This window comes from Nestor notabilis, unplaced genomic scaffold (genome assembly GCF_000696875.1).
Source record: "Nestor notabilis isolate BGI_N333 unplaced genomic scaffold, ASM69687v1 scaffold8936, whole genome shotgun sequence".
Taxonomy (NCBI): Eukaryota; Metazoa; Chordata; class Aves; order Psittaciformes; family Psittacidae; genus Nestor; species Nestor notabilis.
Genome location: NW_009934211.1, coordinates 982 through 15,589, shown reverse-complemented (window position 1 = coordinate 15,589; position 14,608 = coordinate 982). Strand labels below are relative to the sequence as shown.

Here is a 14,608-nt window from a genome sequence, read left to right as displayed (position 1 = left end):
TCGGCCTCACAAGCAGCCCCAGCCGCTGTGCAAGGCAGCCGGCAGCCCTCCCACCATCCACCCCACCACACCACCACCAAGCGGGTGCGGGGTCCCACCAGGCTCCGCGGGAAGGCTACGAGGCATTGTGCGAGGAGGAGGAACAGGCTGCGTCTCATGTCTCCTCTCCCTTTGTGTGTACCTCCTGGTACGATTATTAAACACAAATTACAAAAGATGTGACCCAAACGATCTTTATTTCTTCTTTCGCCGAGTGGTGCCTGCAGGTCCTGATTCTGAATTCTGTTTCAATTACAGATGCCATTTTAACACAAAGTGGCTTCTGTCTGCAATTACCGGCACTGACGGCGGCGCAGAGGCAGCTCTGGTGGCAGAACACAAAAGCCTGGCATCTTGCACCTGTTTAGAAACTTTCATTTGCTGTGATTAAAGGCAGAAGACATGGGAGTTGTTTGTCTGCAGAAGTGCACTGTGCACACACACTCCTTCCAGGTACAGTCCCTGAGAAACCAGCCCTCAGCACTCACCTCCATGAATCACTCAGGAGGACTTTTAACTGATGTTCCAGCTGATATTATGCAGACAGACTGACAATGTTAACCCCATCATGCCTTGTCTTAGCAGGGAAACTCTGCTGGTAAAGCTGAGCAGCCTGAATTGCAGAGCAGAGACATTGGTACAGGCTTGGGCACAGGGCAATGAAAAGATGAGTGTTTTTCTTTTACATTGGCAAGTTAAAGCACTAACCTCTCTTCACTTGCAGCTGAAACGCAGCCTCCTGCATATGAGGGTAGGAATACTGCCACAGATTAACACAGGGAGAGGTGATGAGGAATCCCAGAGCCAAACAAAACTGGTAACAGGAGACACACACATCTGCTGGAGTTGGCAATTGCCTAAGACAAGAGGGGTTGAGACCTGAAATCTGTGGGGCATGGATCCAGCTTTGCATCTTGTTGCAAAACCAGCAGCTCCATGCATACAGCATCCTCTGGTTCTCAATTCACAGTGACTGCAGTTTGACAGCTAAAGTCAAACACAATGGAATTCAAGGAGTACATTTCCGTGCAGCAGCTGCATGTTGCTCCCTGTGGCTGTATCTGAGAGCCCCTGCTCTGCCTTGAGCTGGGGCACTGCCCACATGCTGCCCCACTGACAGCCACACACACACAGCGCCAGGGAGGCAGACACCACCTCTCTTTCGCCCCATCATCAGGTTAGATTTTGCTGCTGCTTCTTCAGTATACACCACTGTGACTCTTTGTCCTTCAGCCTCCTCCACAAGTTTATCTTGCTTGTGCATAAGCTTCAAGATGGTTCTCATCTTCTAGAGCCTTTCCTTCCTTTCTGTCCAGCCTCCACCAGTAACTCCTGCTTTTCCCCCCTCCCTCACTCCCTTTTCCCACACCATCCATAACACACCAACCATTTTCCATGTGCTCTTTAATGCTATTGCTCTCAACAGTTTCCACAGAGCCAGGAAGAAGCTGATGGCAGGTGCTGCCAGCTGGTGAGGGCTGTTGTTCACATTTATTTTGGTACCCAGTTTTTTTCTCCTTGTCTGTTCCTTGATGTGTGGTTTTTCTTTCTCATGTGGTGGTTTATTTCTCACTTCTGTATGTTTGCTCAAACACAAGTGCACAACACCGAGCCCATGTGAGCACTACAGCAACACGAGCAGTGCAAGTGTGCAGCCAGGACAGCCCTGGCAGAGTCAAGCCCCCACAGCAGGCAGAGATGCTGTATCCCAGGGAAGGCCGTGCTGCGACTCAGCAGTGAGGGGTAGGTGGCTGACGTGCCTTGGCTGGATTGCTGTGGGCACAGGGAGCAATGGCCATGGAGACCCCGGCTCTATCCCTTAGGAACAGCGCTCAGGAAGACACTATCATCCTTCCCCTTTAAAGCCCTTCCAGAACTTGCATGGATGGAACAAGTCTTGAGACTCTTGGCCACAAAATATGAGTTAAATAGGTGGTTTGTAGGTCAGGAAGCTGGTTTGCACCCCTTGCTGCACAACCCTCATTTTCCAACAAGTCCCTCAGGCCCCTTGGGGGCCTGAATCATAGAATTGTTCAGGCTGAAAAAGACCTTTAAGATCATCAAGTCCAACCGTTACTCCAGGACTACCAAGTCCACCATTAAACAATGTCTCTAAGAGCCTCATCTACACATTTTTTGAACACTTTCCAGGGATGGTGATTTCACCACTTCCCTGGGCAATTGTTCCAATACCTGACAACCGTTTCAGTGAAGAAATTTTTCCTAATATCCAATCTAAACCTCCCCTAGTGCAGCTTGAGGACATTCTCTCTCATCCTTTTGCTTGTTACTTAGGAGACCTCCTCTCTCCATCCTCCTTTCAGGCAGTTGTAGAGAGCGATAAGGCCCCCTCTGATCCTTCTCTTCTCCACTCTAAACAATCTCAGATACCCTCAGCCGTTCCTCACTGGACTTACGATCCAGGCCCTTCACCAGCTTTGTTGCCTTTCTCTGGACTGCATGGTCTTACGAGGGAGAGAACCAGGGACATTAGATCTCACAACCCAAAATGACAGGTCTCTGCCCCAGCAGTGTCTGGTGTCCAAACCCCCCTGGTTTTCCCCATCCTATCCCGTGGCAGGGCAGCAGGTTTTGCATGGGCCCAGCCAAGATGCCCTCCTCAGAAGCCGGTGCGGGGTGAGGAGGCGGCAATTTACAGCCGTGCTTATTGAGTGGTGTGTGAGCCGTTTGTCACACTGAGCCCTGGCACCTTGTTCTACCTGTGTTGTGCGTGTTTTATTGGTGTTGAGCAGAGGGAGGCCAGAGCAGAGGGGAGTCTGGGAGGAGAGGCACTCAAGTGAAAAATGAACCGAGCCAAACAGGATTGAGAAAGAGAGAGAGAGAGACATGCAGAAGAAGGGGGTGAAGGGGCCAGATTATAAAACACAAGACAAATGTCCCCACGTAAGAGCGAGAGGGAAGAAATGGGAGAAGGGGGGGGGGACAGGGGAGGCAAAAGAAAGAGAGAATAAAGACACTGCCTTGTGGCCAGCACTATCCTAATGGGATCAGGGATGCACATGTAGTCAGAAAAATAATTCTCAGTTTAACAAAGCAAGAAGAGGGGGTGGGAACGGAGGAAAGCTACAGATCCAAATGGAAAGTGCCCCAGGGTGTCCAATCTGCTGGGTTTAAAAAAAAACACATCATTTTGCCTCACCCCCCTTCCTCCCCCACTGGGGAGCTGGCTCCTTCCCCGTCCCCCCAGCCACCACCACCAAAAGCAGTGGGACCAGGAAGAGAGCCGAAGGTCTGTTTAGAATTTCACATCCCTTCTATCCTGCTCCCTCAGTGCTAAACTTTCAAGACAAAAATCATAAAACGAGGTGCTTTGTTGGAGAGGCTGATTCAGAGATCTTCCTGTTAGGAACAAGAAAGGGAAGAGAGCAACAGAGAGTGAGACAGAGAGATAGCTAGATGGAGAGCTGGCTTTGTGCTTGCAACAAGCCACTAAAGGTGCATTTTTAATTAAATTTATACAAAATGTGTCAGTTTTATCTCTATGTTTCAAACCTGACTCTTTTCTATCAAAGTAAAGTATTGATCTTCACTGCCCCGAAGCTACCTGACTGAATTAAACAGAATAAATAGAAGAAGGACTGAAAGGGCTTAGAAACAACTGCAGAGAGGCGAATGTTTAATGGCTCCACAGTCATTTGCTGCAATTAAAAAACAAAACCATTTAGAGGGGCTGTTAACACCTTGAAGTCTGAAAATTCTCACTTCAAAAAAGCCCCAAAACAGCTTCCAGGCAAAACATTTTAATTGCCATAAATACTTCTGAATTCAGCCATCACTGGTGCATGTGCATATTGCACAGACAAATAGATCCCTGGGCCCAACAGGATAGAACCCACTCAGCTGGTGAGATACAGGTATGGTCTATATGACACAGGACATCTCCAGCCAAGGAAAGGCATGTATCCGTAGGACTCAGACACATACACACTTAAGCAAAATAAAAAAGTGAGAAGTGAAGGATGGATGTTTTAGGCCCACAGACATATTCCAGGTCTGTTTTCCCAATGTGATGTTGCCTATCCTGAACATTATTCTCCAAACTGGTCATACTCAGTTGCATGTCATGCAAGTCATAAGCATTTTATAAAGCTCTCTCTGTGCCTGTCTAATGTCACAAGAAGCATCACAGATCTGGTGCAGCGGCCAGTCCTACTCAATTAAGAACTAGGCATGTTGGGGCTGGAGTAGACAAAAGCCCACAGACAGGGCTCCCAGTTTCCTTAAAGGCTCTTGACCATCATGTGACATAAAAAAGAAAAAAACACCCACAGCCACCTGGTTAATTTTAAGGGGATGTGGCACTGTGTGACTGACCAAAGCCTGTCTGAATGGCCTGAGCATCTTTCAGCATGGAGAGGACCTCCCATCCCAATTTTGTTGTCCTCTTCTGCTGAGCTCAGCAGAAGAGCTTGATTCTGGGGACTCTGTAGAGAGACATCAGCAGGCTGAAGAGCCCTGCTGGCTTCAGACTTCCAGAATTCACACTGGAAAATAGTTCGGCACATTCACAACTCATGCCTTTCTCTGGGTATTTCTGGGATGAAGAGTGCAGCCTTATGGTAGCAAGCCACTTTTTCAGGAGATGATTACAGTTTCCTGTCTCAGTGGGGGTACTACCACGTGGGCAGTGTGCTCTGCTGCTCCTGGGAAAGGTGCTTTGTACAGAGACTATGAAGTTTTACTTCATGGTTTTGAAAATCTAGAAGGAAGTCTATAGCCTGAAAACAGCTTTTGGTCAAACATCAAAGTAAACAAATATACTGGCCTTGTGCTTTATTTCAGTTAGTGAAGTAATGTGCCTGCAGCACTGGATGGATACTTGGAGGGGCTGGACTTTGTTCCTGGCTCTGTCACAGTCTTACCATGGGACCCTGCATAAGTTGAATTATCAGCCCATGACTCTGGTCCCTGTGTATGAAATGAAGAGCATTTAATCACCTTCCCACAGGGACATACAGAATCTTAAGTCTCGGATACCATGGGCTTGAAAGCCATGGAAGTGAGTATGAGTATCTCTATGGGGCATTGATCATACAGATGTGCAATACCAGAGATAGCTTTAAAAGAGCTAGCTCAGATCCTTGAAGAAGAGCCATAGCACTCAACTGGGCACATCCAGTCTGCTTCTCATCCCTCTGAGTGAGCTCAGGTATAGCTACAATAGACTGAACTATTATCACCCATTTATTTAGCAGGTTGATTCATCAAGCCATGCAGCCATCTGTACACATAACCCCATAGCCCACAGGGAGCCACAAGCTTAACTCCAGTTTGGCTTCGGAGCTAAGTGCTGAGAAGGTTGCTTGACTTGGACCAGCTCCTTTGGCAATTTCCCAGGGCACTTTTCTGGCTTTGTGGGTAGTTCTGCTAACTGGGGTAATGATCAAAGCAAGACTTCGGCCCATCATACAGACTGCAAGTCCATCTTTTTTGGCTGATTCAAAATGTCCCACAACACCAAAAATGGTGTCTCTCCTCATTTCAGGGCCAAAAACCACCCTGAGAATTTTCCTTACTTGGATCTGAAGGGGGGATGACTTTTGCTGAAGGAGCAGGGTCAAATAATAAAAGCTCTGACCAGTTATTACTGTGTCAGTATAGGCAAGTGAACCCTGCATTTTCTTATCTTTCAAACATTTTGTTCAACATTAAGTAATAACAAAAGATTCTCTGTGAGCAGCAGGACGTTTCACATGGAAGCAATAGCATAAATGCCACCATGCACAATTCTTGTCTGTGATTGTTACAGAATCACATGCTTTTAGAGGATCTGCTATGCCATGTGCAAGGTTTCGTACTGTGGCAGCTCCCTCACCAGTATCTGAACTGTGGGCTAACATTCGTCCCAGTCAGCTGAAACGCTCAAAAGCAACAGAAGCGCAGGGACGGAAGCCAGCATGGCTCTGCTTGACAGGATTTCAGAGCTACACTCTCACTTGAGCATCAGGAAGTTCTGCCCTATACCCTTCCTGGGCCTGCAGCCTCTCAGGGGTGAAACAACCCTACAAATCTGAGCCAGTTGCCATATTCTGTAGCAGAGGGTACATACGCATTCAGTCAAGGCTGCAACTTATGCATCTGAAATGAACCATTTGGGAACCAAAGAATATGCATTTTTAGTGCTAAGGTTGAACACTCCTGCTGCTTACGGCCAAGCTCCTGCTGCTGCACTTCAGAGCGCTTTGCTTTGTTACGGACCCCTGACTAACACTCTCTAAGCATTTCAGCCCACACTCCAGTCACTTCACAGATTGCAATGAATGCAGATTTGAGTTTATGGGTTCATAAAAGTGTGAATTAGCACAACAATTTTCCTCCAGCCTATTTGCACAGCCCTTCCTCAAGTGACCTGTCCCTTCAGACAACACAAATATTTCAGCTCAAGCAAACAGCCCAGCAAGGCATTTTTAAGAGACTGGAATGAGATCTGTGGCCCCAGGAAGCAATGCCTGTGGGAGCACAAAGCAGAAGCATCACTGTGAAGCCCAGTACTTGCATCTATTGGCAACATTATAAAGCACTGAGAAGTAAAATCCTTTAGCCCGTGTAGGAACTACAGTGAGCCAGCAGCCCTGACAGTGCCACTTGTTTGGGCTCTTAGCCTGGCATTGCTATTGCCACCCATGCTAAGCAGAGAGGGGCGAGGAGACCTCCCCTGCCTGTCTTGCACTGGTGCAGTGGTGCCTCTCACCCGCAGTATAGACATAGCAGCACTACACTAATACAGTGGGTCAGACAGACTCCAAAATGAGCACCACACAGTGCCCCAGTGCTGTGTTTCTCTGCACACATGTGCCTTGGTCTCTTCCAGCCTCTAGTCTGACATTGCATATCTTCGGGCTGTGGAAAACACTGTCACCCAGTAATCTGCCCCTTTTCCTGCTCTGTGCATATCACCGGTGTGATCAGTCCTATCTCTGCATGGAGGAGGGACTGGCTGACCAAATTTCTTTAATTAAAAGAAAAAGGATCAGGTTTATTCCAGATAAGCAGGCAGGATTAAAATAGACAGAAAGAATGGACAAGGGGCAGCTGTCAGCACTCCAGCTGATCCAGCGTGATTATTAATAATGATAAGCAGGAGAAAAGGGCTAATAAAAGGATAATGAAGTGGTCCTGAAAGTGACAGGAGATAGAGCCCGATAAGAGGGCCTATGGCACAGAGCTGCTCTGGCCCCAGTGAGGTTGGTGGGGAGCAGCCTCCTGGGGCAGACTCCAATAGCGGAGCACTAAGAGGAAAAGTTTCATCTCCCCAGGGACCATGGCAGAGAGATTAATGGGCTCAAGAGCTCTGGATGTCCATGTCATGCAGCATTCATGACTGAATCAATCAGGATGCTTCCCAGGCTGTGGCTGCAAGGAGTGTGGGTCTTCACCCAGATAAAGCATGACCATGGGAGGACTGGTCTCACCAGGGCAGCTGACCATGCATCGCCATGGTGCCTGGGACCCTGTCTTGGCCCTCGCCCAAATCTGCACAGTCCCAGCCCAGCCTGGAACTGGAATGACACACTTCAAAAGGGAGCACAAGAGGGAGAAGCTGCAGAGATGGGATAGTTGCTGGGAGAGCACAGCAGCAGTGTGAGACATCTCTGCTCTGTCTGGGATTCACCTACTGCTGCGCTTTCTCCCGTCAGCTCTTTAGGCCACAAAAGTATCCCATACCCTAGGCAGTTGTCCAAAAAGACGGAAGGATGTGGTTGAAGAAATTGCAGTCAGTGGAAGATTCGCTCCGGGTGCCCTTTCCCCAGGGAAAGCTCACATGTAGAGTGTCAGGCATAGGCAAAAACAGCTGCAGCCTGGAAACAACACACTGCACCCACCAATACTAGCTGGAATACAGCTCCTGGCTGTGGTGCAGCTCAGTCGAAGGGAAATAAGGCGTGGAAAGTTATTTCCCAGGAGCCATTAAACAGAGAATGAAATCCCACCTAACAGCAAATACAACCTCTAAACTCTCTGTCAAGGAGAGCATCAAATAATCTGTAGATATGCAGTGGAAAAGAAGGAAAAGGGAAATCGAGGAGTCAGATCCTCACAGCAAACCACAGAACAAGTCAGATGGCTGGAGAACAGAGGACTCTGCCAGGGAATGCTGCGGGAGGAATTAAGTCTGTTGGGGAAAAACTGGGTTAGCTTCCATTCAAACTGGTCTCTTCTATCCAAACATCCCCTTTTCCTTCTCAAGTCTAGAGCAATACTCCTTCTTCAGAGGGAGAAAGACCCTGGCCAGGCTGTGAGATGCCAGTGGGGTGGCAGGTGAGCGGATCGGTGCATGTCCAGATGAAGCAGCTACATTGTCCCCACGCCTGGTCACCGGCAGGCAGCGAGCAAGGCCCGACCAAGAGAGGAGCGGAGAATATGGGCTGTGGCACATGCTGCTTGGCACCGCGCTCCCGCCACTCTGGGTCACCACAGCAGATGCTGGGAGCATATGCCATGAATTAATTCCACTTTCCCTGAGACACTCAGGCAAGAGGAATGGTGGTACCTTTCCAACTTATTAACATAGGAGCTCCCCCCCACCTCCCATCACTTTGTCACGCTTAATAAAACAGGCAGCCAGGGTCCCTCTAAGAGGCTCTTCAATAGGAAGTTGCTGGGTCTGGCTTTTTTTCAGCTTTTATTTTCTACATTTTTTTCCAGTGCTGCATATGCTGTCTCAGCTTCAGTATCCCTTCCACACCAATAAACTGTACTCTGGTAAGGCATCTCCACCAAGAAAGTCTATAAAGATTGTACCTATTATTATAAGAAAAACCAAAAAGTCCTAAAACTGATAGGACCTAGAACTAATTTTTCCTTTATGCCCTTTTGCTTCACCTGTGATGAGGCTTGCCATTTGCCCAGGCAGTCTACGGAGCATTGAGCCTGCAAGACGCTACCTGTGGGTTGATGCTTACAGCCACCCAGAATCCCAGCAAACCCCTAGGCAGACACCCCAGATCAGCTCACTGAGCTAAACATGCTGTTGACGACACACTCTTCAACAGGTTTGCAGCTCTCCTTCAGCATTGTATGAACAGAGCATAAGCAGTAAGCAGGACGCAAGACTCTACACTGAATTGCTATTTTTAAATTGAAGACAGGAAACGCTCAGCAGTATATCAAAGCCATGTTTGAATCAGGAACTTGAGGTTCCTTGTTTCTAACACTGATTCTGCCACAGATTTGTTGTGTGGCTCCAGGCACACCACTGCACCTTCCTTTATGTCCCTGTGATACAGGTCTGTGGAGACCAACAGTGGATTGCTGCTATACTCCTTGGCTACGCACAGCCCAAAGGGCTGATCTGAGTTCCTAGGAACCAGGCGCACTGTTCTGAAAACTGCCTCACTTCTCACCTCACTTGATGATCAAGCAGAGCTACACCTTTTCAGGCTACAAGAAAAAATTCATACCTGCCCTTTCTTTCTCTGCATGTCCTTCCACAGGACTTTTCAGAAATGCAGGTTCCTGAGGCAGCTTTGCACAGTCAATACACACTGGTTTATCACCAAGAGCCAAGAGCCGGTTGGAGCATGCAAAAGCACCTCATGGTTTCTTTTTAGCAAGGAGAGTAACAGGAGCAGGTTCTCCTCTGCCAGCACCAGAACTTGAGAGAGGAAAAGCAATAGGTTTCAGTCACCTTCCCAGCACTGTGACCAAAACACCATTGTGGAAGGAAGGTGGGTGGGAACTGCTTGCTGGAGGAAGGCCAGGAGCCAGACACCCACCTCCCCTCCTCCAGCTGGGGAAGGAATTGAAAACACATGGAAACAAGCCTCAGTCTATTAAGTTTATTGAAGGAAATTAAAGAGACAACTTGATCACGGTGCACGTAAATACTGAAGCAACTGAGAGGGTGAAAGTATAAGCAGGCTCAGGGAATAGAAGATGAAACAGAAAAACTGAGTCTAGCAATAAAGCAGATTTTGAACCATAAGGGCAATTATCTATTAGACAAACTAACCAGGGAAGACTTTCAAATATACTGTCTGCCTTCCTAAAAGAAAGGCAAAGCTCAGCCACATCTCACTGGACTTTGCCATGGCCTGTATTATAGTAGGTCAGGCTAAATGATCAAAGCCACCTCTTAGAATCATAGAAACATAGAATTTCTGCCTTAAATTAGATAAGGCTGTGATTTTTTTCAAGCACTACTCTCAAACTCTGCCCAGGTATCTGCTGGGCTCCCAAGGTCCCAGTGTGGGCACAGGCCTGTCTCAGACACACCTGCCTCCTATCCCAGAGCATCACTGCCTAGGGCCCCAAGCCAGAGGAGGAGAGCCAAGAGCACCCATTTCTTTTTCCCTCCCACACTGACTCATTGGATTTGTCTGATTTACTAAACAATTATAGTTTGCTGAATTTTGTTTTTTCCTGGAAATTAGGAAGCATTCAAAATTCTCTTTGAAGCATAGGTTTCACAGAAACATAGACTCTAGCTCAGCTGGGAAGTTTCTCTTCATACCAAAACAGGTTTCTTTGCTCAGAGCAAGACCTCAGGATTTTTCTCCATACACTGGCCTACCAAGCTTCTGTCTCACTTGATTTTCTAGTTACAGGGAAGATTTCTTGGTTGCAAAAAACAGCTTGTCTCTCCTCGAGACAGATGAGCCTCCCCTTATTTGGTGGCCCCAGACTGGTACCCAGTTGCTTCTCTCATTGGTAGAATTATTTGGCATATCAACTCTGATCCAAAATTTTGCAGAGTACTGAATTCACAGTGAGTTATTTGACCTGTCCTGCTGTCAGTACAAGAGTGGGAATGCAGTGCACTCTTACACCAAACAAGCTAAGAAAAGCAGCACAGCAAGCCTTCCTCCCAGCACCTGCATTGCCCCCCAGAAGAATATAGCAAGATTCTCCAACAGGACAAGGCTTTGAAGGACATTGGCTTAGAAGTAACGCTACTGTTTCCTTCAAATAATGACCAAGGTTCTTTGGGGACAAGGTATTAACAGCTAAATGGGTTCTTCTTTAGATGACAATAAGAGTGGCTTACTTGGTTCCAAGGAGACACCCACCAGGGAGTTACCTTTTTTCAGAGCAGCAGGCTCCATTCTTCCACATGCGTGGAATGATCAGTACTTTCATTGCAAACTACCTATTGCCCGAAGCTATCTCCATTCAGGCTGTGATCTCATCTGATTGCAAAAGCTAAGTGGGGTTAGGCTTGGTCAGAATTTAGCTGGGAAACCTCAAGGGAAGAAAAGAGGTGCTGTAAGAAGTGGTGTTGCTGCTTCCTCTGAGTCAATACAGAGGTAATGTTCCAGGAGAGAGGTTAAACTAGCAGGGGATGGCTGAAAGCTGCTGGATGAAATGTAAAATGGATATTCTAGCATTAACTTGTGGCATCTGTTGTAAGGAAGATGGCAATCTTCATGTCCTAGGCAACCAAATCGTATTAGCCTAAACTTCTCTGATAGCCATCACTGAAAACCACACTCCATTGTAAGATGGTCCACTACAGAGAGGCTGCATTTTGGTAGAGAAAAGATCGCCCATTGCAATTACCTGTAAAGGTGCTAGTGAAATGGAAGCGACTGTTCCAAAGTAAATATTTTATTGCATTTAGAATTCTTCATGTCTTTTGAGAACAAAGATTATTATTACAAAATACCCAAAACTTCTCCCAAGCTTTCCTATGAAAAGTATTCCTATTTATTTTCATGTCTCAAATAAATTCTCAAATACAAACAAGTGAATAGAAAATTAAAGTGCTAAACTATTTACAGGAGATACAAGTAATGAGATGTCTGGTGTGCCAGTGCTCTAGGGCAGACTGAGGTGGTCATCTCTCTCAGACTGTCCCAGATCCCACTCGGTCACTAGTTCTGAGGACACCTCTGTGAAGAGATGGTCCCAATCCCAGCTAACATCCTGCCAAGAGGAAAAAGACAAGCATGCTGAAGTGGGTGTACACCCAGTTGTATTGAGGTTGTTCTGTCCGGCTTTAAAATATCCCTTTGCCCACACCCCAGATGCTTTCTGACTTTGTCCCTCTGTACCACTCTGTAGAACCACATGGTGGCTACCAGAAGACAATACACAACACAGCACTGTTTCTTCATGGATCTGTGACAGTGGTAGGCCATTCACATTTTCCTTTCCTAGTTCTTTCATACTGATGGGGGCCAACTCCAGTGATGTACTAATCTCACACAGAGAAACTCCTACCTATCTTCAAAATAATATTCAGGGGAAATCAAACCTCCATCAGCTTGGACAAACTCCTCGTCACCTGTCTCCTCCACCCCACTGACAAAGGCTTACTTTCCAAGTACAGTCTGAGACACACAAGAAGCTTTTGCCTGTTGGTGCTCCCACAAAAGACTCACCTCTCGCAGTTCATGCTCTGGAGCCAAAACTTTGGTGAGAAGCTTCAGGTCAACCTCTCCATCCTATGAACACACACACAGAGTCACAGTCTTACAGACAGTGAAAGAGTGGACACCATCATTTCACCAGGTAGGTCCCACTAGAGATAGGCACATTTGCCTCATAATGGACATATACTTTGTCCAGGACAACAGCAGGAGCCTCATCTGAGCAGCAAATACCATGGCCACACTATTTACAGACACAAACAAGGATGAAAGCCACACTGCAGAGAGGAACAGGCTTGCAGGCAGACTGCAAGTGGTTCAGATGACAGGGCTGTGTATTTTATGCAGCTGAGTATCACTTTGGAGGATGATGGGAATCTGGAAGGAGAGGGTCACATTGGTCACCCTACAGCACCATCCACTTACCAAAGTCTGAAAGGCAGCATACTTCATTAGATCTTTGTCCAGGTCATGGTAGGTCAGTACTCGGTTCACCTGCACACTGCAACCAGAAGGAGTCAAAGTACAAGCCTGGGTAAGTGTGGAAGCACATCTGAGGAGAAGGGTGGAATGAACAGTAGTCTAGTGACAATTATCTCAAGTGTCCACATCACCCATGCGGACTCTTGAGATGGATGTCCCCAGACAGAAACAAATCGCATTCAGCAAATGAACAGTCATTGACAAATCTGTGTGCCAGGTTGTGCACATGCATAAAGACGGAATGTGGAGCAACCAGTCTCCCCAAGAGAAGCCAGCGTGCTGGAGAGAAGAGCCACACATTAGCTGCAAGGGCCAGAAACAATATAAGAATGTAGTGAACATTCAAACAGCCCCAGCACTGTATCAAAGCAGGCTCTGAGAGCCCCATAGTACAAGCTACAGAATAGTAGGGACTTTGTGATTTCCATGTCTAAGCTGAGTCACAGCTATCAAATACAATTCCCTAAAATGCGGCCTTCAAAGAGAAACACAGTGTAGGGGGTAATATACTGTCGTGCCACACTTTCCATGTGATGAAATTCTACAGAAAAGACCTATATTAATTTAATTTATGTTTGTGTTTGTTCATGAAATCTTTTCTATTGCAGGGAGACTGTGGCTACAGGAGGAACAAATGGAAATATAAAAAAAAGAGAGAAAACAAAGAAATGAACTCTGGTGAGAGACAAAGTATTTTCAAATTTACTACTATAAAGTGTCATTTACTTTTGTTAACAGCTATTTTATTAGAGCAGCTACTACATATTGTGAGAGAGGCACCTGTGGTCAGGAGTAAGATATCCCACCTCTCTAAATAAGGCTCAACAGAAATCCCAGTCTGTGCTCTTGGTAATAGTCCCAACAGAGAAGGGAAGACTTTCCTGGTATGTTTAAGATAAAACACCAAAGATTTTAATTTTTTAAAACTTGCTGCTCTCCTGTGAGCTAACCCCAGGACTGCTCTGGTAACACCTTCAAACAATAGGATTGTACTGTGCAAATTAACTAAGTACTTGAGTAAGAAGGATATCCTGTGGAGGGCAGAGCAGCCTACAACCATGCATAATCAAAATGTATGTGATAATGCATGCGTACTGGAGGCATTTCAGGTTATACAGGCAAGCTTATGTCACGCAGTTCCTCACTTTTGAGAATTTGACTTTGCAACATCAAGTATTTTACTCTAGTGTTTTCTTATATAGAGGCAGAATATTCAGTAATTTCTTTCTCCGTGTAATCGGAAACAAGAAGTTTGGCCTATTCAGCTTGGAGCCGCGCTGCCACAATACACAGCACCAAATCATGCTGAATGGCACTGGTGCTGAAATACAGACAGCATGAGATAAGATGGGGTTTAATTTCACCAGCCATTTCGCACTGCTGATGAGAGGCTCAGGAGCACTTGACAGTGCTCTTACCTGGGGGGAGCTGCCACTTGCATGGCCAGATCTTCCTCCTGGACTTCCTCCAAGTCAGGGATCACGGGAATGTCTGCAACAAGAGAAAGCAGCAGCAGTAAGCAGGGAGTGCTGTGCTCTCCTCTCACTAGAGACAAAGTTTCCTTTGCTTCACAGATATGAAACAGACTATTTCTTATTTGAGGAAAACACAAGAGAGTTATTTAGCAAAGACTGGAAATATATTGTTTAATATTAAACAAAGCAATAAAGCTTTGAAGCTTGGGGTCAAAAGAAATCTTGCAAGAGAAGCAGATTTGGGCTGGGTAGGACTCTATAGGTTACAGACCATGCATG

At 46.6% G+C, this 14,608-nt stretch overlaps 1 protein-coding gene across 1 annotated transcript; it reads right to left on the bottom strand.

Moving 5' to 3' along the window:
- Positions 1-11,817: 11,817 nt before the first annotated feature.
- On the bottom strand, positions 11,818-14,345 carry IFT43 (intraflagellar transport 43; the record flags this gene model as incomplete). The annotated part of the gene is made up of 4 exons (XM_010017217.1): positions 11,818-11,925; positions 12,384-12,446; positions 12,798-12,873; positions 14,273-14,345. Coding segments are annotated over 4 exons (320 nt in total), but the record flags the coding sequence as incomplete, so codon positions are not given.
- Positions 14,346-14,608: the final 263 nt, after the last annotated feature.